Raw genomic sequence first — 25016 nt, 5'->3', positions numbered from 1 at the left:
TGCACTCAATCAACACGGCCTCTGCTACGTAGAGCCAAGTAATGTACTCCATTTTGCTTCATATGCTTCAGGATACAATTAATCACCAGAGACTTAGAGTGAATGCATGCATTTGTCCAATCTTACGGCTTTCTCTAACTTTGCCAATAGTCACGGGCTTCTGTCCCTTCTCCTACCTTGGCACATACAGGTTTAACCACACTGAGGAATATGCCAGAGCAGCAGGTAGCATAATAATACTTGTTTTAGCCACATTTTTACTTGTGCTCCTTGATGTCATCCCCTCCTCCTTGTCAGCTGTGTCTTTGCCAGGCGCTGAAGAAGCCCAGATGTACACCCTGAGGGTGGCTAAGTCTCTGGCCATGACAGCTGTAGATGTGCTGCGCGGCTCACATCTGCTGAGCCAAGTGAGGGAGGACTTTGCTCTTGCCAAATGGAAGCGACGAAAACTCAATACACAACCGACCGCTTACTGCACAACGTTTAAAGCGCTAATAAGCAAAGCAAGAAAAAGTCATACCCTGGCAGAGTTTTTAAGAATTTGCATTTATACGCCAGTGCAAGGGAATCCAAATGAAGCTTTTATCTTTACTTTAAGAGGTTTCACAAAAACATGACATTTACCGTTCAGGTATGAAAGCCTTTTAATGCAGAGAACTCCAGTTCTCAAGGGCTCAAAAATAAGTGGCTATTTGACAGCTGTAAGTAAAAACCTCAGTTTTATTATTTGAATTAACATCCAGTCTGGTGTTCACAGGCATCATCCTCACTGCAGCAACTTCACTTACTTGCTTCTTGTTTGAAGTTCTTGCTGTTTTCATGTTTGTTTTCAGTACGTGGAAAGCCCGCTCTGCTAACAAGACCATTGTCATCAATCTGATTCAAGCATGTTGGATTTCTTCACTTCAAAAAATCTTGAGCTGAGTCTGTCAGCAAGCCATTTATATTGTTTTACATTCAGGAACGCTGCCTCTCAGCCTACACTTTTGAAGTTGAAGGCAATGACATTGAATAGTGGCCAAGTCAATAGAGTATGCTTTTCACTTAAAAAATTCCAAATTGAAGGTCATTGACTGTAAAACATTTTCATTCAGGTATTGAATATTGTAGTTTACAAGAGGGTGTGCACACTTGTGCAACCATATTATCAAAGATGGTTATTTTCACTTTCCGTCTTCCTTTCAATTGAGTTGTACAGGTTATAACAATCATTAATGGTGGAACAAGTTTTTTTTGTGTGTATATCACTTTGTTCGAATACTATTGCTTACTTGAAAATGGAGGCACACTATAAAATGTCTCATTGTACTATACCCTTGCACTGTTGTGATTCTTCTTGAATTCAAGCTGAAAATCTACACTTTGAGCACACATTTATTGTTTTACCGTACCGTATCCACAAAATTATTTGTGGTGGCGTGTAAACTCTCTTATTGTCCAAATGCTTTTGGACCAAGAGAAAGGCAAAATTTCTTTGGCTTCTTGCTTGGCATGATAATAGCACAGGATACAATTTAACGTCTCAGAAGATTTTTTTTTTTTTTTTTAAATAATTTATGAATTGATGTACTCAGTGTCTGCCTCGCAATTCTGAGGTTTACGCTTCCAACCTCTGCTCGGGCCTTCCTCACGTAAGTAATTTGCATGTTGCATAGATTTTCTTCATGTACTCCAACTTCCTCCCACTTTCCAAAAACATACATGTTAGGTGAAATGAAAAACTGTGGTGACCAGTCCAGGGTGTACTGAGCCTCAGCCAGGTCAAGCTTTTTTTTTTCTTTTAATTTACCCATAAACCAGCAACGTATGCTTTGAGTGTAAGCATCCGGAACATGGAGCTCAAAGCCTCACAACAGTCAGCAGAGAAAACAAGCTGTCATTGTATTAATAAAGAAGAATAGCCATTTTAATGATTAGGTACATCAGCCAGTGCTTTTTTTTTTTTTTCATTTGTAATTGAATTTGAACAAAACATTGCCAATCACAAATATGCAACGCGGTAGTTTCACAGCACTGATACGAAAGTCACACAAGGAAACATACATCGAGTCATATTTCACATGCTGATTGTCTTGAGGAGGTTCAATGTTGTGTGACTGATTGGCAAGTGTGGCAAGATGATGCAGTGTCTCTCAAAGTTCTCGTTCAGGGAGTGGGCGACCAATGGTGCTTGGGCCAAAATACGACCCGCGAGACCAGTTGATTTGAGCAGCCATGCAATTCGAAATAAATAAATAAATAAATAAATAAAGCTATAACCAGTGATAAATGTGGACTTAACACTTTTTCATTTCTAATCCTCGAAATGATCACTGAGCTTAATTGCCTAAAAGTTGAGAGGTTGTGTGTTCGAATCTTGGCTCAGGGCCTCCTGTGTGCAATTTATGTTTCGTTCCCATGATTCCTCCAACATGCCAAAAACATGCATACAGACTCTATATTGTCTACAGGTGTGAATGCTAGTGCAGTTGGCGGGTTGTGTACTGTATGTGCGCCACACAATTGACTGGCAACCAATCCAAAGTGTACCTCGCCTCTTGTCCAAAGTCAGCTGGAATAGACTTCAGCTCACCCTAATGAGGACATGCGCAATAGAAAACGGATGGATGGAGTTCTTCAAAATATGAGCACTGCAATATGCCCAAAAAACTTACTGTTCAAGATTGGGTATGGATTCTTGAGACTTTTTCTTCTGTCCTGCTATGATAGACATGTTCGCCCAATTTCTCGCTGATTGGTGTCAGGATTTTACCCCCTAACTTTCCTTGGCCGCTATTGCTTTCGGGTCCCCTTAAAATACATTTTCACACAGATACAGTACATATGGGTAAGACCACCCCAAAAGAGGATGAAGTTGCCAGAAAAATTCTAATAATTAAAGCTGCAACACGGTGGAGTACCCTTTTTCATGATGAATTTCCTGCACTGTGAATTTGAAATAACTATATTTCAATAATAATAATAATAATAATGTTTTTGTATAGTAAAGAGATGGAAATTTGTGATCGTCCGATCTCACTCATGGATGATCGGTATCAGAATCGGCAGCATAAAACCGTGATCGGAACACCCCGAGCTTGCTGTTATGATAGACCACCACCAAATTTCGCAAATGTCATGTTCATCGGTGAAACTGATGTTATTTTTGTCTCCCTACTTTTCGGAGGGCAGGACACAAGTACTCAGAACTCCGAAATACTACATTTTCAACAGCATACATGTTAATTGAGGCTTAAAAAATGTGTCATTCGTTGGAAGAATGATAACGCGTCAGGCAGTGATGAGCGGACCCTTGTGGGAATTTTCATGGCAAATTCTCAGTAACGATCAAACTTTGATGCCATGCTCCGCCCATTGCTTGGATAGCTTCTTTTACGTGTGGGGTATGGGGTTAGCTCTGTTGCTACAGCAATTTAGCATCGGAGACCGCAACACAACAACTTTCTATTATGCCATTCTTGTGCTTCAGGCATGACTAAATGAGTTTCAGGCCGTCGTGCTGGGGATCGCTAAAATACATGACGTTTCACCAGCGTACACACGTTTGCAAAAAAAAATAAAAATCAGGCATGTTGAGGCCCCCAAAAAGGCGATTAATTTGTTTGTAGAATAACCAAGAGCAATTCCACGAGGGCCTTCACATCGCCCGGTGCTCGCTTCCTAATAAAACCTCGGAGCAACAATAATAAAAATAAAAAGCCCCCCAAATATTTAATACTAATAATAAATAATAAGTAACATTTGTGCGGTGGTTGCATCTGTTCATCCCTCGAGGACTGAAAAAGTGCTGTTTTCGCCTGTCATAGCAGGCGGTACATCAAGCGACAGCAAATGTCTTTCCGTGAACGCCACAACAGTCACAGCATGACAGCACGCACACACCCACACACGCACACACCCACACACACCCACACACACCCCCACACACACACACACACACTTTTGGAGCGGAACCAGTGCAAGTCACCAGTTACAAGAGGCTGCTGTTGAGAAGGCGGCGGTCCTCGCTCCCAGTGGCGTTTCCACCAAGTCCTCCATGTGCCACGTGTCAGTTCTTCTCAGATCGGCGCGCCACAGTGCACGTTCCTCCCGTGCACGCACCTTACGAGTAGATGGACCAGTAGATGATGTTGAAGAGGATGTAAGCTCCGGGAAAGACCACGCGCGAGTATTTGTCTATGGCGTGCGTGTCGATCCATATGTTCACGTAGCCCCTGGAGGGCTTCACCTGGCCCGTGAGTTGCGGATCGTTCAGGGCCACCTGAGTCAGAATCTGATCCTGGCGCCCGCCGTTCTCCGGCATGCTGTAGTTCCCCGTGGTGTTGATGTCCATGGTGCCGTATCCGGTGATCTGGGGGTCGATCATCATGTCGTCCGGGTTGCCGATGCCGCATGTGCAGGGCAGCTGGGCAAGTATGTTCAAAGGACAATAATAATAAATGATTATTAGTTTTGAATCTTCTCCCATGACCTATAAATAACTGGTGATATTTATTTAGTGATGTTTGTGCTGGAAATGTTTCTCAGGGGTACGTGGGTGATTTTGGCTCCATATGCCTGGCATTTGCCAGATGAAATATTGTAATATGGGTGAGCTCCAGGCCTGCATTGATTGGCCATGGCCCTTAGAGAGGCTTACACTGATGCAATTTAGAAAATAGTCACTGCGAATTAACATCATATATTATTCATTCTTGCGTGTGCCAGTTTAGAATTCACTTCACATTGCTTATTGGCTGATTTATTTAGCTGGTAGTCTTGACTTTAATTAATTTTAAAATTATAGGAAATAATGTAAAGTGTATTATTTCATATGGGTGACTCAAACTGTTTTTTTTGCTGTGGCATAAGAATATATTGCCCCTTATCACAAGAAAGCACACTCATTTACCGCCGTACTTTTTCATTCAATTATCTTTAATTATGGTGTAGAGTTCTGATGCAGACATTAGTGTGACTATAAAGACTGCGTTAGCGCAGGCTACTGATGGACTATGACGTGTTCTGACTGCCATACCAGCTCTGGTTACGTCGGTAAAACTACTTAAACCCTCAAGAGAATTCCAAGTTTTCAGTACATGAAAAAAAAACTTAGGCAAATTCTATGGTAATTTTCATGCTAGTTATTAGCCAATATGCTACATGCTATTTATGTTCTTCTCAGTGCAATTCATTTGTGTGTGTAATTGATAGTTCATTAATTAACCGTACTGCCCGTGTTACACTGAGTATCCAGACCCTTTCATATGTCGCAGAGATTTCTATTTGTGATTCCTTGGTTATTGTCACATTCCGCCCCCCTAGCTGATTTGGCTGCCGGCTTACTCATTAGCCGAGACAGGCAGATGCTAAGGACGCCATGGACTCAAGGGGCACCAAAAAATTGGGTGAAATCCACCTTCAATTTTTTTAGATTAAAACAAATTATTACTATTATTCCTCAATTCCAAGTCAAAAGGAAAGACACGTAGATAGACATGAATATAAACAATTAAATAAGTGAACAGGAGCAAGGTGTGTTAATTTGAAATCAGCGTTCTTCCCAGGAAGAGTGGCGTTGGTGCATCAACTATACGTTGAATTAAGTTAGTTAGTTGGTTTATATTTATGATAATGGTTGTTGCACTTTTAATGGTATTGAACATAAAATGTTTTCATGATTGAGTAACAAGATTCTAAATCTATTTTATGTATAAAAAATATTTCAAATTAAATTAAATTGCAAACTTGAATGCATATTATGTTACTGCGTAAACGTATTTACAATAACATTTTCTGTGTTGTTTTTGTAGTTTTTTTCAATGTCCAAAATTTTATTCAAATGCAAATGTCAATGCACTGAATGCGCCTCATTGCCAGTGACTATTATAAGGATTGAAACTTCTTGATAAACTGTCAAATTAATGAATGTTAAAGTAAAAAGAGAAAAAACATTGCTTGATCACTGAATAAAGTCATATAAAATCTCCTGTGGATGAATGTATCACTTTCAAGTGGGGTTCAATAACTTGACAATTAGCCCTGAACATGGAACAACTAACAGAGCAGATCATTAAAACGATGGCTAATGAATGTTATTCCAAATAATAATACCAAATACTCCATCTTCTGGCTGACTGCGCATATACCGTCTATGGGGCAGGGGCAAATTTAATGATGAGACCCCAGAGAATCATATAAATTAAGGGCAATGTTAAAAATTCCACTTCTTTTTTAAGCAACAGCGTACAGTATGCAAATCATTGATGGAGGGGGTGCCAAATAAAATCTCGATCTATGGTGCCATATTGACAAGCTGGCTGGCCACCAAAAAAGTCCAAGAATAATCAAAACACCCTTGTGGAGTTGCAGAGTTAAACCTAACTTTAATATTAAAACACTGAAACAATGTCTTAACTTTAATAAGGAATGAGGTGTAACAGCAACTGTCTCACAAGCGTAAAGAGTAGTTAACCACTAACATAAGCACACATGAAAACAGATGACCATATATTTACTGTACCAGCTCGCCAGTCGTGGCGAGGACCGCACTGACCACACAGGCAAGCAGCCATATCAAAATATGGGATTCAAATCATTTTTTTTTTATTATGAGGTAAACCTCTTTGCATCTGTCTTTCGCATTTGGCAGATGAAAAAAAATATTAATATCCACGAGATGAAGTCCCGCCAATAATTGGCCATGGCCCTGAGAGAAGCTTAAACTGATGCAATTTATAAAATATGAATTGCAAATGAACATACTAGATCATATTATTTATTATTGCCCATACCAATTTAGAGCTGCCTTTTAATATGTCATAACCAACCAACCATCCATCCATCCACGGAGCCCCTAAGGTGACATGGAAGTAAAAAAAAAACAATTTTGCCTTCCCTCGCTAAAATTGAACGCATTTTTTTTTTTTAAATGCGTGCCTATGTACTTCCGGGTCAGTTTAGCAGCTAGCCTAGCCTAGCCTCTAATGCGCGGCTGTTTGAGAGACGACAGTACGTCAGAGACGGAGAAACCGTGCTTGATATCAAAAACTGATTTTAGGTCTTTGTATTACAAGCGAATTTCAAAGCAATTCCATTAAACCCACCCACGGCTGAAAACGCTCCCTGTGTTGCTTTTGTTTACCCGGAAAATGACCCGTAAGTACATAAACACGCATTTTTAAAAAATGTGTTCCCTTGGCAAAAACTTTGCGTTATCTCGCAATTTTTTGTTGTTGTTTTTTAACTTCCATGTCACCTTCGGGGCTCCGTATGGAGTGGATTATTTCCCATTGGGAAAATGTCCACATTGTATTATCTGTATTTGTATATCTTGCTTGTGGAAGAACTATTTGACATGTAATATGAGGTTTAGTTTGAATTTTCACCAGTCAGTGAGGCTATTTAAGATGGAAAATAGAACCTGAGATTTGAATCTGCTTCATTCAACCATCCGTTTGACATTTACATTTTCTCTTCTCGGTCTCGGTGTTTTGCACATGGTAGAATAGCAAAACTTCCTTCAGGCAACAAGCACATTTTTTTTTTTTACAATATGTGTTCTGCAGAGGGGAAAAATTGATTTCAAAGTGAAACAATTTTGTTCTTATTGTCTTTAATAAATCCCCCTTCGGTAACACTGTTGTTAGTCGAGGCCTTCAAACTAATGTTTTAATCTCCCTTGGGTAATTTGTTCGCTTAAATGCAGCACAGCAAATAATCACTGCGGGAGTCAATGTGAAGATGCATTTTTCAACATCTCGCAGGTTAAATGCCTCATTAACAATTTAAACAGTGAAAACAGCAACACTTACTCTCTCCCTGAGCTTCCTCTCTTTCCTCTCCTGCACGGTAGACAGGTAGTTGACGGCGGCGTACTCTATCACCGACAGGAAGACAAAGACAAAGCTGACCCACAGGTAAATGTCCACCGCCTTGATGTAGGACACCCGCGGCATGGAGGCGTTGACCCCGGTGATGATGGTGGACATGGTGAGCACCGTGGTGATGCCTGCCGTGAGAAACATAAAAAATATAGCTGCTGGTTACAAGCCTATGTTAAAGCAGACACAAAAATAAAAAGCAATACCGAAGGGCGTGAGATGTGATTATTTGCGTGATTGTGCTTCACAGCAAGGTTAGACAGCGAATAAGCATGTAGGACACAGTCTGCCTGCAGCTGTCCTCGGTGGTGGGCCTCCGGCTTTAAATTGTCACATTAGGAAATAAACAGCTTTTATTTGAGAGGCTGAAGGAGGAAAACATGCATTAAAATGCAGCAAGTGAGTTTTTATTCACCACTGACATGAATGGGAAGTGTTGATGAAACATCACATTAATATTAACCAACGTCAATATTACAGATGGGCCTAGTAGTCAATTAATTGATTGTGAACAATTTGATTCTTGACTGATCATGTCTTGAAGTAATTGAGACAACATGGAGTGCACTACTTAGCAGCGATTCTGTTGATTGAGTTTCAACTATAGTTTGCTGTCTAAAGAAAACCGACATGACGAGAGCTATGGGAACATCCTCCACTGGCTCTGGGCAGCATTATTCTGCTTAATAAAAGGACGGTGCCATGGAAACAGCAGTCCAGTTCATTAAAAATAAAAGTGTGCAGTCTATAGTCAAATAACCCAAAGGTCAAATTTGACCTAAATTTTCTCTCCAAAAAATTAAAAATGGAATTTGAACTGCATTAACACTGGACCAAAAAACAGAGAGAATTTGCCAAAAAGTTAAGCACCTTCAAATATCACATTACAAATACATCCGTTTTGCTTCATGGCAGAATTCTATTTTTGTTAGGTCTACAATGTGCTACATTTCAGGAATTGAGAGTAAGTAATAGCATTGCAATTTTTCTTATTATGTCAAGTCACTGAAGGGATCTCGTAGCACTTGGATAATCAGATTACGGGGGCATATTTGGTTTGGTATCTGCAGATTGCTGTGATATAGTTTAATGTACTCTTATTTACCAGCGCGATCGTCACGCATTCATTTCTTTCTTCTTTGCATTTCCCCTTGATGAGAGTATCTCATGCCAGTTTGTAAGAGAATTCAATGTCTAATTGTCATTGCAGTTCCTATTACACTCTTAATGTGTTAATTAAATCTGAATGAGCAGCGCCATTTTTCAGGGAAGAAATCTTTTTTTTTTTTGTGCGAATCAAGGCTGCGGAGGAGCACCGTAGGCGGGGTTTTCTTTGAAAGTCTTCCTTTGTGAACATTGAAGTGGCGTTACTCCAAAACCTGAAAGGATAAATCCCTGGAGGAGACTGAAAGGGCGGTCCTACCTAGGGGGACTCTGGCGGGTACGGCCCTGCGGTCGATCCAGAAGGACACCCAAGACAACATGACCATGAGCGTAGCAGGGAAGTAGGTCTGCAGCAGGAAGAAGAAGATGTGGCGTCGCAGGGTGAAGTGGATGTACAAGCGGTTGTACCAACCTGGGAAGGACAAACATACACACATATACACAAAATGACGTGTACATGCAGTTGATAGGACATGAAACCACTTCAAGGAAAGGTTCATGCAATTTCTGCCAAGGGAAGATAGCGCGCAAAATCCTTTTAACACTTCAGAGGCTCTTGTGAGCAGGGAAGGGATGGGCGCTCGGAAAACTGCTGCAGGGCCTTCAAAGCGCCGCACAAGTTGTTCGAAGTCATTTGTTTCATTGGATGTTAGCGTGAAATTCAAATAGTAGCGCAGTTGATGGGGTGGGCTGTGCAAGGAGCAGTTTTCATCGAGCTGGAATTACGCTTTCGGAGCTTCTCCCACACCGGGGATCACTGTGGGAGAGGCTCGGAAAGCTAAACGAGTTGAATTGGAATTCTCATGTGGACGCTGGCATTTGCCTTGAACACACAGGAAGGATGAGATTACCGGTGCTGCTGTAGAAAGCCAGCTTGGTAGTGGTGTGAAATTTCTGGATGAGGAACTGGGAAAGGGATATTCTGTCGTCCGTGTTCAGGGATTCGTTGCCTTTCTTCCAGTAAAGCATCAGGTCGTCGTCCGTGTACGCGTCTGTGGGAAGGTGGGACAAGCTAAACCGCATGACGACAAGAGCCGCCCCTGCTCTGAAACAATTTCAAGTGGTTCAAGTGGCTTTTCAATAACTTCAGTGATCACGATTCTCAACAGTTGACCATACCAGGCATTTAATTCAGCTGCTCATAATTTGAGTCCTATATTTGTGCATCGCTTTCGAAGTGTATATTTCAAATGAAACTGGAAACAAATAAGAGTATTCTGGGTCAGCAGGGCATAAACAAGGACACGTTAACATTGTGGAGTGATCACGGAAACGCTAATTGTTGTTAAACATAACATAACAGGATTAACTTTAATACTGTAAAAGGAACTCGTTTACAACATATGGTAAGACTCCACACTGCATGCCAGGGGCGGAGCCATGGGTGGGCCTGAGTGTGCACAGGCCCACCCAGATTTTCATGAAAAAAATATATACTTTTAAATTTTTACTGAATTATTCAATTATTTTTGAATTAGTTTTTTTTATTTTATTCAAAATTAAGAATGGCATAATTGTGGTTGTCTCAGGAAGATCTGAACTTGAAAATTATTCAGTTGATCGTTTTATTTGAATATACGATGTGTCGGGATAGGAGGATTGTGCTCAGTGAGAGAAATATTCAGGCCCACCCTGATTTTTCCAGGCCCTCCCATTAGACACGTTCTGGCTCCGCCCCTGCTCCGCGCATACATGCCGAAGTAGGTACTTACTTCTGTTGTGACGTAACCTGAATTTTGTGTAAATTGGAGCGCGCCATAGTTCATCACGAACCAACAACAGTAGTGGAATCATAATTACAGTACACATTTCTTTGAAAAATACATGTAGATCATAGCTATAAAGCGATCAAATGAAAAACCGTAACTAAAGCGCTAACTGGGCGTGCCTCTTTGTGCCACGTCTGATATATTCACATGCTGCTGTGCAAATTAGTTCATTGCACGCTCCGTCGGTAACCTCCAAAATGTAGCATGTCGAGACTGTTATAAAGCAAGGACCATCTGTATATTAATAAAGTATTATAACTATGTTATTATACTGGTAGATTCTGATTCTAATTTTGTAGGATTGCGGTGTCAATTATTTGTATTTGTACAAAAGGGTCAGACTGAATCAACTGAGATTAAAACACCAACTCTGTGTTCATTTAGGTCAAAATATATATCGTGCACTACATCTGGTGGTATCAGATGCCGCAGAACACAAGATAAAAAGGATTTTTTTTCCCCTTTTCATGTGGGCATCGCTCTGGGGAAGATGTTGTCAAGATGTGAAAGATGCAATGATGAATCCACTCACAGCTTTCGATCTCCAGAGAGCACGTCTGAGTATCCAGAGGGAAGCGGCTCAGGTCCATGTTGCACATGGCGGTGACCGTGACCCTAATTTGTGAGACACACACACAAAAAAAAAAACATAATAAAGTGAGCTGCAGCCTCGTTATGGTCTTTTTTGTATGGTCAGCTGCCTCAAACAAGAGCACAATGGCTGTTATTATTCATTCACTGAATGTGTTAAGAATCATTTCATATTCTCCCATGATGAAGTGAACAATATCACATTTGTCTTGTACTGTGATTACAGTCATTACATATTATATAATGGCAGATCCCAGTTGCCCTTCTCTTGCGGTAGCAACCTTCAACTTTTGTTTATATGCTGTAGCCTGCATTAACGATTCAATTTCATCCCCAGTGTGTTTCAGGGAACAGCTTTTTTTGTTGACCATTTTTTCACTTTCACACAAAAACAAACCATGAATAATTCAATTTCTTTGTCTAGAAATTTGCAAACAAGGCAGATAGATAGATACAATTGTTCCCTTTGAATTTAAATTTTGAGGAAAGCCCATCCCTTTTTGAACATCTTTTGCACAATGCTTAACAGATTGATTAGACCACCTAGAACCACGCTGCCTTATCCTGATGGGTTTTACCAAAACGCCTCCTGTTGCAAATAAGGTATTCAATAAGCCTCAGCATGACGCCATGGAAACAACAACTAAAACAATAAATGGCCAGTTGAGTGTATTTTCAGAAAAATCTGGACAAAAAAGCTACAGGGAAATGTTTACTGTCTGCTGTGTCTACCTGAGGCTGTACAGGACGTTGCCATCAGGATAAACTCTCAGCATGACATTGTCGGTGGTGGTGTCATGGATGAAAGAGCGCTTGGAATGCACGAAGAACATATCCGGGACCCAAATCTTCTTCACCAGGCGACTGTCAAAGGTCATGCTCTGGTTGTTAGTGCTGGGGAATGACAGCCTCTCGTCCTTCCAGTAGTGACGCAGATACAGGGTCATGGTGAAGTCCTATCAGGAAAGAAAACACTTTATTATGGATGGACGAGATCTATCTAGAATTCCAAAAGGCTCTGGATGTTGTAGGGATCCCTTGGTTGACACGTCTTTATAACATCGCGTGGACATCGTGGATTGTCAGACCGGAGTGCGGGTCCGCCTTTTTAAGACATCAGTCCGTCATGGTGAAGGAGGAGCTGCGCCGAAAGGTGAAGCTCAGATTTTACAGTCGATCGACATTCCTACTCAAGGGTGACATGGGAGTGACTTTTCACTCCCATCCCACAGAAAAAAATCCAGACCATCCTGAACAACAGTAAAAAAAAAAAAATCGATTCCATCCCATCCTGCTACCGTTCAGAATGACTCCCACTCCCGTACCGCTCCCATTTTGGAGGTCAGCTACATAAAAAAAAAAAAAAAACTAAAGTTGCATTTTACTCATTTATTGGAAGGTTTGTCGCTCCCTTTTTCACTATTTGTGCAACATGTATGTGAGAACAAATTGGAAAACATTGAAATAAATATAAATGTAAAGAAAACAAATACATAAAAGAGCAGGCGACTGAAATAAATAAAAATACAACAACCTTAAATTTTCATCCCTACTATTTCTCTACATTGCTGTGTAGGAACAAAAGCGTGTCCACATTTTCCGGGTTGAAGCTGCAACGCCTTTCCTCAATCAGTCAGTTCCCTGTCAATGCTGTAAGGCTAATTGACGGATCATTATTTATAATTCTGCTCTGCAAATTCTTTTTGAAAATATCCAAGACATGTCTGCTGCTAGATTCCGCCATGTTTGTTTCAAGAGCGCAACCGTCCGAAAGCACAATTGCCTTGTGGGTCGCGTAGTTCTTTTGCCTCACGTTGGTGTGTACGCTTATGGAAAGAAAACTACAAATGGCTGAGCATCTGTTCGAGTTTTTTTTTTTTTCCGTTACTACTGCATAATCCCGCTCCCGTCTGCTCCCGTCAATTTTTTATCCTGTACCGTCTCAATCCCGTGATTAAAATAACGTTGACTTCCATTCCCGGGACTTGCGGGACTCCAGAAAAAATTTCAGCCTCTAATTGCTACCGTTTCATATTGTCACGAGCTGAGAGTCGTACTGAAAGTACTGAAGTTCCCGCATCTGATTAGGATTCCTGCCTGGTGAGGTGTTCCGGGCATGTCTCCCCAGGAGGAGGCCCGGGGATGACCCAGGACATGTTGGAGAAACTATGAAGAGCTGGAGCTGGAGGGGAATCTGGGCTTCCCTGCTAAAGCTGCCCCGACGATCCGACCCGAAGAAATGGATGAATATTATTTATTTACTCACCATATCCACTTCAGAGATGGTGTCCAAACTTTCCACTTGAACATCTACTCCGACAGGAATGGGAGGACCTGAAATACAGTAAAATATAAAAGTGACACAGTGATACTAAGTTTACACAGAATGCTTTCGCTGTCATGTTTCTTCAACAGTCAATATTAAAAATATGTTTAGTGTAAACATTCAACCCTGCAAATCAGTCTGGCCGGGATTCTAGAGTGCATGTGACCTATTTCCGCTTTGCGACTCCACAACATCATCCTGCGATAAGTGCGCGAACACAATCAGGTCGCAATAATGGATCAAAGTTGATGCAGCCGCAGGATGAAATCCAGCCCGTGTTTGCACTTTCATAGGACGTGCGGTTGAAATGCGATGCAGGAAAATATTAGTTTGGTCACGCTCATGTGATCGGCACCTATGAAAGCGGCAGGTTTTTTTCAATTCACACACTTCAGAAACTGGGTTTAACTGCAGAGAGCTGCATCAAAAACGTATTTACAGAGATGCTCTGTTTTGATTGTCAATCAGAGCGGTATTCTTTTAACAATATGATTGTGCTTGTATAGGGGTGTAAAACTGCACTGCTACATGCTGACAATGGCTTTGGTAATAGAGATAAGTGAAATACTAAGATCCACTATAATATATAAACACAATATAAATATAGTACAAAAATAACAAAAAAATATATATATATATATATATATATATATATATAAAGAGAGAGAGAGAGAGAGAGATTATGAGTGCGAGTCCCAGCTCTGGTGTTGGTCTTAGTTTTTGTAAAATATATTTCCCCCCAAATAATGCGACTTATAATTTGGAGCGAGTTACTTGTTTTTTTTTTCTTATTCATGATGCTTCTTTTTTTTTTTTACTGGTGCGACTTAAATTCCATAGCAATTCTAGTCTGACGAATACGGAATGTTCAAAGTACTGTATATATACAGTATACTCCGGTGTCACTCAAAACTAAACATTATCTTTGTAATGGAAGAATTTTTTTCTGTGTAATCAAGTTAATAAGATGAGTAGTGAGTGTATATTCACACAAGCTTGTGTGTGCTTATCGCACAAATATAATATAGTCAATAATTCTTCAAAACCCCCTTATACCGTACAGTGAGTGCTGGAAGACACGCAATATGAAGAACTCAGCTATGACTGTCATAGCACAACTTGCTTTGATAACCAAAGACTGAGAGCTCAGCTTACAAAACAATTTGGCCCGAATAAGTGACAGCACAGGACTCAAATGGCGGCAAGAAAGCAAGCCATTTTTTTTTCTATACAACCCAAGCACAAAAGTCATTTATACGCATTGGCTGACCTCCAAACGCCGGCCTCATAGTGAAATCGTGGTCATCTATTCTGAGAAGCTGCTCCGATTTAGTCATCAGCGATTTTGTCATGTCAGGGCTTCTCTTGTAGATTGGGCTGCAGAAATAAACACAATTTAAGTAGACATGGGCCATTTGAATACATTTCCTCGATTCACTGTGAAAGAAATCAATTAATGGATTCCTTGTTACGTGCTTGCTATTACTTTTAATGGGATGGGATCGTCTGTAAATGCTCTTAACTTCTGTTTCCATCCCAGTGTAATGAGCAGAATAATGTTCTGCCATACTGGTAGTCTGTATGGATGTAGCGTAGCTTCAAATAGCTGATATAATGCTGTTCTTGTTTAAAGGGTAAACACGTAAGCACCTCTGCTGGATGCAGCCAAGTCGTGCTTGCTAGAGTATTTTGACAAGTTAATGATCAACTCCACACAATGAGTAGAATTATCAACAGCCCGTTGATCAAATAATTTAATCGAATTACAGTGTTTACAGTTTTCACTATGAAAAGAAGAACTGAAGAAAAATAAAATGTCTCTTTACAGCCCCCTAAAAACTAAAGTTAATGAACTCACCTTCCTGTTTTGTGACCTGAGCCTCCATCCATTCTGGTTTCCCTTCGGGATCTGATCATTGACATAAAAAAAAAATATATACATATTAGAGTGGATGTGGTTAGCAAGTCTGCTTCACAGTCAAAAAGAATCTTTAATAGCTCAACGTATATTACAGATATGAATTACCAGAATATCGACAAATACAAAGATTTTTCTGTATGAGGTTTGGTTACCTTACTGTCCTAACAGGAGATCGGTTTAATTTGGGCACTATGGACTACAGTTGTGGTAAGCACATCTGCCTCGCAGTTTGGAGGTTCTGGGTTTGAGTTGGGTTTGGCCTTCTTGTGTGATGTTTGCATGTTGCCCCTGTGCTTGTGTTTTATTTCTTCCAGTACCTCGACTTCCACACACACACCCAACCCCAAAAACCTGGTAAGATTCACTAAAGACTAATGTGTCCATACTGCAGGCGTTGATGTCCTCAAAATGAGGACAAGTGCGATGGGAAATGATGGACTTGTGGTTGCCTCACAATTCTGAGGTTTTGAATTCAAATCCATCCTTCCTGTGTGGAGATCCTATGTTCATGGTTCCTATGATCCATAGGTGTGACTAGTGGTTTGTGCCCTTCATTTGGCTGGTGACCAGTCCAGGAAAGTCAGCCAGGGATTGGTGCCAGCTCCACCGCTACCGTGGAGAAGTGCTCGAGAAAATGGATGGATTGATGGTCATGTTAAGGAGTGGAAAAGTATCAAAAGTTTACACACCCCTGTTCAAATGCCAGCTTTTCATTATGTAAAAAAAAAAAAAAAACAAGTCCAAGATAAATCATTTCAAAACTTTTTCCTGCATTAATTGTGGCTTAGAACCAACAACTGAATTGATTTAAAAAAAAAAAAAGGGGAAGTGAAATTAAACAAACATGCAGGCCCTCATTACTGGGATGTGGCCGTATTCAGAATTAGCCAATCACATTCCAATTCATATTAAATTACACACATGGCATCATTCAAAGTGCCTTTGATTAAATACCCCACATTTAATTGTTTTTTTTTTTGTTTTTTTGTAGAAGCCCAAAGGTTTTGTGCTATCACTGACTGTTATTCTTATCTGTTTCTAATTCCCGCCACGGACAGCTAAAGTAAAACAGCACCAAAGCATGATGCTATCACCACCACTTCACTGTTGGGATAGTGTTCAATTCTTGATAAGCAGTGTTGTGCTTGCGCAAGACATGGAGTACCTTCTGTTATGATAGGCAAAAAGTGAAACTTTGGTTTCACCAAGAGTTTTAATGGGTGCCCACAGTTTTTCTTGCATGTAAAACCATTAAAACTGTTGGTGAAAGTCTGGTGAACGTTTGCGACCTTGATTGAACCCTGATGAGAAATCAACATTTGCTACCTTTGCAAACGATCGCGCTTAAAGCATCGTGGTGGTAGCATCATGCTGGAATTGCGAGGGAACTGGAGGGAATTGTGATATAAACAGTTCCAATTAAGTTAGGGCCCTATTTTCGTAGACACCACATATGCGCTCGGCATAAAAAGTGGCACCTTGATTTTTGTGCTGGAGAGAGTCTAATTTACCAAGTTTGGGATTTTGGCTTACTGTGCTCCATGGATGCTTCGGCGGACCAGGGTGTTTTTTTTTTCTTTCTTTTTTTTTTACACGCCCCGGCACACCAGACAATTTGGTGACATAAAGTAGACTACACATTAGACCAAAGTGATTTTGGTGTAATTTAACAAGATTCTGTGCTCTGCTGATACAGAATGTGTGGTGGGTGTCAGCGTAGTCCATGAATAAATATTACAACAGCATATATTGAACCACTGCAGTAATCAATTCGTTGAACGCATCATTATTATAACCTTTATTCTATTTATTTAAACATCCCCCTGGACCGTGGCACACCTATGTGGGGTCACACATGGGCACGAAGGATCAGGATGGAAGCTGATCCTGAAGTGCTTGTACTAATGTACTTTGCATTTTTCGATCTTCTGTGTGGACTCCAGCAAGTCTATTTCCATTTACCATTCAGGCTTCTGCTGTGAAGTGAATCAAATTTCAGGAGAAGCCAACTAGAGCAGCTGTCAATCAAAGGTAGTCTTAATGGTGGAAGGAGTGGATTGACCTTAATTTAATATGATCTTGAATTTAAAATGTGAGTTATGAGATTGTACACACTTGTGCAACTACAGTGTTTTATTTTTAATGACTATCTGGGAAAAAAAACGTTTTTTGTTTTTTTTTAAATTGCACTGTTCAGTTTATTGGTCACATTAGTGGTGAAAAACGTTTATTTAATTATTTACCTTGGTCTATTATTTTTATCTTACAAAAATCTGACATTTCAACAAGGTGTGTAGACTTTTTTTAATATCAACTACATGTATGTACTTAATGCAAAGAAAACAAGAGCACACATTTTCTACCAAATCCGTCTTCTCTCAGGAGCTCTAGTGTGTGATTACATCACATACATTTCAATCCCAGCATCAATCACACACAGGCCATAAGGGCATCATCTCCTCATGGCTTCCAAGTTGAGTGAAGGCATCTCTTCTCTGATGTCACTCTTCCTGCAGGCGTGCCTTCAGTACGTTCATGGCTTAGCCGGCTTTGGTCGGACCACGTGCGGCACGAGAGCGAGAGAGAAAAGATGAATTCCAAACCCTCTGAAATGGATTAATGGAGTAGAGTATGTTGTGGCAGACAGAGACAAATCCCTCTGACAAGCACAGACGAACGTAAAGATGACGGCACAGAAGCAGAAGCAAAGAAAGAAAACGAGAAGGGAGGGAGGGAAAAAAGAAAATAAGGGCAAATCATGGGTGCTGGCTGCACCGATGGCCGATGGGTGCTACTCGCCTGCTTGCATCCAGCAGCTGGTTCCTAATCCTCTTGGCAGAAATGACACTCCAATCCCCTTTCGGACTGTCATCAGAACACAGCCGACTGGCTGTCTGCACTCCGCTTTACCTCGCATCACTTTCTCCTGTGTGCTGCAGCCACGGGGGAGCCCTAATTGTAGGCCTACTCAATCCATCGAGCAGAGACCCCGTGTTGTCAATTTGCATCGCACAAGTGAATGTCAGGCTCGATTAATGTAAGTAATATTAAACACACCCACAGCACACAGCAGCAGCATGTTTGTGTAATTTCACACTTCTGGGAGGAGGCGTTAAGCGAATGAGAAATGAGAGATGATTCCCAGCATGGAGAGGATTGTGTGCTCTGTGTAAATTGAAACCTTGAAAGTGGAAATGTCCCAGAAGGATTCTTCGAAATCCAACCAACATTTTCAGGAAAAGTACATTTCAAATCTTGTGCGACTTCAGCTCTGGGAGGATGTGAAGGATAAACCCCCAAGTGTTTTTTTTGTTGTTTTTTTTTAATTACATTTCCTGCTCTTCCACTACCTGACAGAAGGATACTGGCAGAGCCGGGTATTCTGCCTATGTGACGGACCGGTCCGTCTATCCACCTATGACGCATTTTGTAAGCGATAAACAATAGATGGGAAACTTAAAAGGAGGAAATCAACCCAAACATTTTTTTTTTCAAGATTATGTTCCCAACAGGCCCACTAATTGAAACATGGCATTCTGATTAATATTGCGTTTGTGGAATATGAGTTAAACAGCAAAATCCACCCGTTTTTAGCCATCTCAGGGTGCGGCCATTTTGTCATTTCTGTCGACTGAAAATGACATCACAACTACCCAGGGCTCAGGTAAGCGATCGACAGAAGTGACAAAATGGCCGGCCTCAAAGATGGCTAAAAACGGGTGGATTTTGCTGCTTAACTCATATTCCGCATATTCCACTTTTTTCTAGAGCTGAGCTGTGATTGGTTGTTAACTGAGCCCTGGGTAGTTGTGATGTCATTTTCAGGCAACAGAAGTGACAAAATGGCCGCCCTCGGAGATGGCTAAAAACTAGTGGATTAACTCTTATTCCGCAAACGCAATATTTATCAAAATGCTTTGTTTCAATTAGTGGGCTTGCATAGAACATATTCTTGAAAAAAATGTGTGGGTTGACTTCCTCTTTAAAAAAAATCTGATTAAACATAGTTGGAAGCCCATTTTTTTCCATCTATGTCATCATCTATCATCTATTTTCGCAGTTAGGCCTCCATTTAACTTATTCACTGATATTTTTCAACTGGATTCCAACCGTTCACTGCCACTGCTAAATATATCTGTCAAGTACGTTTTTCAACAGGTAGGCACCTCATACTCAAAGAGTACAACACAGTAGGTCTATGTATGTTTATGGTATAAACATAGTATGTGTCATGGTAATTAGTAGACAATGTATTTTGCAATCGTAAGAAGAGATGATGCAGTTCATAAAGGGATTGGCAAACACCATGTAAAAAAGCCACACTCAAGACTTTGCCAGCAAAAGCCCTTCTCAGTCTTGTTTTTTATGTTTTATAGTGTGACATGTAACAACATTTTTTAAAAATGCGCTTTTTTTAATACACTGTATATAGCGTCAAAGTCACTGTTCTGTATTATAATATATTAAGTAATATTTGTGAATCAAGGGTTGGGTTCAGCAACAGGTGGAATTTCTTTCTCAAACATCACAGCTATAAATTACAAAGCATGGTAAAATCTGTATTGCGCAAGCTTTTGTAGGTCAAAAATAAAAAGCAGAGAAAAAGAAAATATCTGAAAAACCTGATGTGCTAGAAAAAAAGGGGAGGTATTTTTTTTTAAATCAAATATACCTGTGCATTTAGCGACCCTTAAAGCTTTGCTAGTGACCAGTATAATGGCTAAAGAAACAATAAATTCACACCAATAATAACAAAAGAAAAATGTAATCTACACAGCAAAGTCATCTTTTTTTTAGACTTTACATAAAGCGAGCTCCCGTTCCCAGGCACATACAGTAATCTCATAGTTCAGCATGCCAACGTAGTTAATTTTGGGTTAAATTATTTAAAACATTGCCGTTACAGTTAATAAAGGCTCCATGATGACAACAACTTCACCCAGAAAGAGATTCGTTCTATTTCCATTATTTCCTATTTGATTTTATAAACAACAACAACAACAACAACAAAAATGACACAATGATTGACCAGCTGACCGAAACAGAGAAAAGACAAAACGTACAACTCGAGATTTGATAAGAAAACGACACAGGCGCCTGCAGGGATTACTGCTTTCAATCACGTTTGCATTCATGACTGTGCTCCTCGTTCTACTCGACAACCACCAATCAACCGTGAGATGATTAGCGACAAAATGGTGCACACTGGCAGCCCAAATGACCTGAGGCTCGCTCATTCCGGCTGATGATGCTTAGCCGTTTAATGTCTCCACTGATCTCTGAAACAACATCTGGACAAATGATAGTGTATCTAAAGGCAGAAGGATTATATGATATGATGGGCTTTGCTGTTGATAAACTTGTGACTTTTGTGAGGGTCTTATCATCCTCAACAGAAACCAATCAGAGGTTCATTGCGGCCACAGGCTTCGAGTCAACCAATATGTATTTAATGAGAAACTGATAGTATAAGCGAAATGATGGGAACTTGTGTCTGCAAATGCATTTTTTGTTCTTTTAACTACCAAAACAATCAATCAATTATTTATAGCAACTCTTCATTTCTAATTAGACTACCAATTATTTTTTAATGAAGTCGTGAATTAATGATGAAAATTAGTCCTTAATCTATATCCCCATTTGAAAACAAATGTCTCGATCAATCTAATTGATGTTTAATTAAAGTTGGCAACAATTCAAAAGTGTTAGTTTGGATCAGGAGTCAGTACCTTTTTCCATTCTAGTTTAGTCCTCTGAGGGCCATAATACATTGATGAAAATGATGATGCAATGGTCAAACAAATGCTTATAAGCTTTTGCTTTTGTTTTTTGTTCATAGCGCTTCCTCTGATGTTTTTATTTTATTTCTTGTTATTGTATGTCGGACCGTATGTGGTCAATGAGCACAGTTTCGCCACCCCTGGTTAGCTTTTTCAAGCTGCTCGAATTAATTAATCGGGAGGTATTCTCAGTGCCTAAGCGCCAGCTACCCCGCGACCCTAATGAGGACACACACAGTCAAGAAAAAAGGATGGATGGATTGATTTTGGAGTCACTTTTGCAGAAATATACATCACAAAGACATTTAATCACATTTAATCTTTCTAAACGCTTGCTAAAGCCTTAAAACCAATGGGTAATAAGTAGAAGGTCTAATTGTATAAATGGCCAGCAAAAGGTTGTCTCGCTTGCCTGTGGCAGTTGTGGGGAAAAACAACTCGTCAGTGGTTCATAAATAGATATAGGGATTTAGGTCTCCCTTGCTCTCCAATCTGCTGTATGGAAAAAAAAAATCCCAAACGGGAGGGGCGAGGTAGCACACAGGTGACACAGGAAACGCCGGCCCACATCCTGTCAATTCAACCTGATGAACTCCTTTTCAAGCACACCCAGCAAAAGCGTTTGCGACTGAAGCAACAAGCGCGCACGTTCATTGCTTTGCCACGTTCGTACCTGCTTTGTTTAAAGGTCTCCAGCTTGTGACCCCGCGACCGAGCCATCTTCCCGGCGGCGCCCGCCAGGCAGGCGCATATGAAGAACACAAGCACAGTATCCACCCGCATGGCTCAATCCCCGGAGGTCGGACCTCTCTCTCTCTCGTCAGTCAGAACGTACTCCTCTCTTGGGCTCCAACTACTTCCTCAGGCATTCCTCAGCCAGCGTCTGAGCTCCTATGTTGAAAGAGAGAAAAAAAAAAAAAAAGCAGCAAGCAAAGCAAAGCTACACTGGTTTATTCTACGACCCGGGTGGAAAACATTCTACGTCCTCCGGTGCTTAATCTCCACAGTGGGAAAAGCAATTTTGACTAAACCCATAAATCCTTGAGCGTCAGATGGTGCAGATTTGATCCCTGCAGCGAGCGGCGGATGTGCCTGCCTCTCTGCTGCACTCACTGATGTGTGCTCTCTACTCTACTTTGCACCGCCCAGAAGCACCAATTCCTACAATGATGCAGCGTGCTCATTTGTAAGGTCAACACTTTGGAGATGCAGACTCACAGAGGCTGGCATGGTGGAGGTGGATGAGGGCGTGGTGGAGGGCTGGCCTGAGTTTCATGTGAAAGGCTATTTAACTCCTTGTGAGCCTGTCACTTCAAAAATCCACCCATCTGTTTTCCATGCCACTTATATCCCCACTAGAGTCACATCTGAGCTGAAGCCTAACCCAGCTGACTTTGGAAGACTGGTCTCCAGCCAATCGCAGGGCACAATAGACAAACCATTCACACTTACATTTACACCAAATGACAATTAAGAGTCTTCATTTACACTAATAACCATAGAGAAAACATGCAAACTCGCCACAGGAAAGCCGGAGCCCAGATTCCAACTCACAACCTCAGAACTGAGGCAGATGTGCTAACCACTGGACCACCATGCTGCCTAGAACATTTTTGCTATGGGCAATGTAGAAAAAATTTGTAATACAGTACTAATGCCAAATTACGGAAAAATATTATATTACAAAGTTGTAATTTGAACTAGTGAGGTCTCATATGTTCTTGAAATGCTTTTCACCTTTTGAATACATGACAAAAATGTAAGTCTGTCTTTCTCTATAAATGCTCATGTTGACACCTGCATAGCTACTGCTGACATAACAGCATTGTTTGAGTCAATATCACCATAAGATGCCTTCAAGACTTTCCCATTTCACCCAACAAAAAGTTGAGATTTCCCATTGAACGTCAAATTCATTGTAATCAGTAGCTCTTATGCTGTTATAAATGCATATTGGGCAAGCTCCAAAACTTTTTTTAAAGTAAATTAACTCCAAGCACACAATGTACATGCAAACTGCAAAATATGAGAGCGTGCTGACAGGGTGGAAAATTTTTGCAAATGTTAGCATTCAATAAGCACACGTTGAATAACTTAAAATATGCTTCATTTTGCAGGCTGACTCTGTACAGTTCAACAAATACACAGTTTTTAAAATTCTCAACAAGTTGACAACAGTCCTGAACCCTGAAACACCAACAGTTATGAACCCTGAAACACCAATTGTAACCGCAATTATTGTTATTTAATTATTTATTCATTCATTCATTCATTTATTTTTACACACAGATGGTTGAATAAGAAGATCCCGGATTTGGGTTAGCTCCATGGATGGCAGAACTGATAATTGTTGTATGTAATACAGTATTCGTCTTTGTTTGCAAAAGCACATGATTTTGCTCATCTTAATCACAATTAAAATACGATTAAAATATTATTCCCTCTTCTAAGTGTTGGCGTTTTGTTGTGTGTGATTCTCCTTTTATGTTTTGGATTTATAATAGAGGTAGTTATGTGGGTAGGTAGGTACGTAGGTAGATACATCCAGCATATAAATGTATAAAGATACAGTACATAAATATTCCACAAGGATTCATTTATTTTAATTAGCATTTGCTCAATCAATGTTAAGCAAAATCACTTTAAAATCGATTTTAAAAGAAAAATGATCATATTCACAAAATACTTTATATATTTTACATGGGTGGAGCGGTTGTCGACTGGTTAGCACGTCCGCCTCACAGTGCAGAGGTTGTGGGTTCGAATCCGGACCCGGCCTTCCTGTGTGGCGTTTGCTTTTTCTCCCCGTGCCTGCGTGTGTTTTCTCCGGGTACTCCGGTTTCCTCCCACATTCCAAAAACATGCACGCTAGGTTATTGGACACCCGAAATTGCCCCTAGGTGTGTTTGTTTGTCTCTGTGTGCCCTGCGATTGACTGGCAACCAGTTCAGGGTGTAGCCTACCCCGCCTACTGCCCAAAGACAGCTGGGATAGGCTCCAGCACACTCGCGACCCTTGTGAGGATAAACGGATTGGATAATGGATGGATGGATATTTTACATGCACTCTTTTCTTTTTAATTAGTTTTTATTAATTCATCACATTGAATACTGTACTTTGTTCATTTCATTTTATGTAAATACTGTTTGAATGCATTTACATTTTACATATTTAATTATTTAATTAAATATTTGCTTAGTTACTTATAACTAAATTAAGTGACTCGGAAATTGATGGATGGATGGATGGACAAACATTTGAGTGACTCAAGGGCGCTAACGCTGCCCTTTACTGTTTATGTAGACAGCATAAGCCAATTAAAACACATTTTCCTGTTCTTTCACTCAAATAAATAAAATATTTTTTTATTAAAACGTTAACAGGAAAGAGGTAATTATTTCATAAGCCATAGCATAATAAAACTTGATCATCACGGACGTCCCTTCATGAAAATTGATGAATTTGAATATGAATTTCCTTGTTTTGACTGTCACATGTCATGTGTTATCTTCCAAACCGCTTATCCTGTACAGGGTGGCGGGGAGGTGCTGGAGCCTATCCCAGCTGGCAAAGGGCGAAAGGCAGACTACACCCCGAACTGGT

At 40.4% G+C, this 25016-nt stretch overlaps 1 protein-coding gene across 1 annotated transcript; it reads right to left on the bottom strand.

Moving 5' to 3' along the window:
- Nucleotides 1-1712: 1712 nt before the first annotated feature.
- LOC147137584 (gamma-aminobutyric acid receptor subunit rho-1-like) lies at nucleotides 1713-22648 on the bottom strand. The gene is made up of 10 exons (XM_086049913.1): nucleotides 22087-22648; nucleotides 15571-15621; nucleotides 14983-15089; nucleotides 13653-13720; nucleotides 12119-12342; nucleotides 11328-11410; nucleotides 9878-10018; nucleotides 9286-9438; nucleotides 7794-7990; nucleotides 1713-4405 (listed from the first exon to the last, which is right to left on the bottom strand). Exons 1-10 carry the CDS (start codon nucleotides 22194-22196, stop codon nucleotides 4103-4105), a joined length of 1437 nt encoding a protein of 478 aa, XP_085906039.1. The 5' UTR covers nucleotides 22197-22648; the 3' UTR covers nucleotides 1713-4102.
- Between the last annotated feature and the right edge of the window lie 2368 nt (nucleotides 22649-25016).

Source organism: Filicampus tigris, chromosome 13 (genome assembly GCF_054856515.1).
Source record: "Filicampus tigris isolate MCC_2025a chromosome 13, RoL_Ftig_1.0, whole genome shotgun sequence".
NCBI classification, from domain to species: Eukaryota; Metazoa; Chordata; class Actinopteri; order Syngnathiformes; family Syngnathidae; genus Filicampus; species Filicampus tigris.
Note: the sequence above shows the minus strand (reverse complement) of the source record. Positions and strands in the feature narration are given on the sequence as shown.

What these genes read in the sequence shown, in the direction of transcription:
- LOC147137584 (XM_086049913.1), bottom strand. Translation starts at nt 22,196, where the DNA reads ATGCGGGTGGATACTGTGCTTGTGTTCTTCATATGCGCCTGCCTGGCG. An exon ending in GAGACCTTTAAACAAAGCAG is followed by an intron (nt 15,622 to 22,086) that starts GTACGAACGTGG and finishes GTCAATGATCAG; the next exon opens with ATCCCGAAGGGAAACCAGAA. An exon ending in AGAGGAAGCTCAGGGAGAGA is followed by an intron (nt 4,406 to 7,793) that starts GTAAGTGTTGCT and finishes ATACTTGCCCAG; the next exon opens with CTGCCCTGCACATGCGGCAT.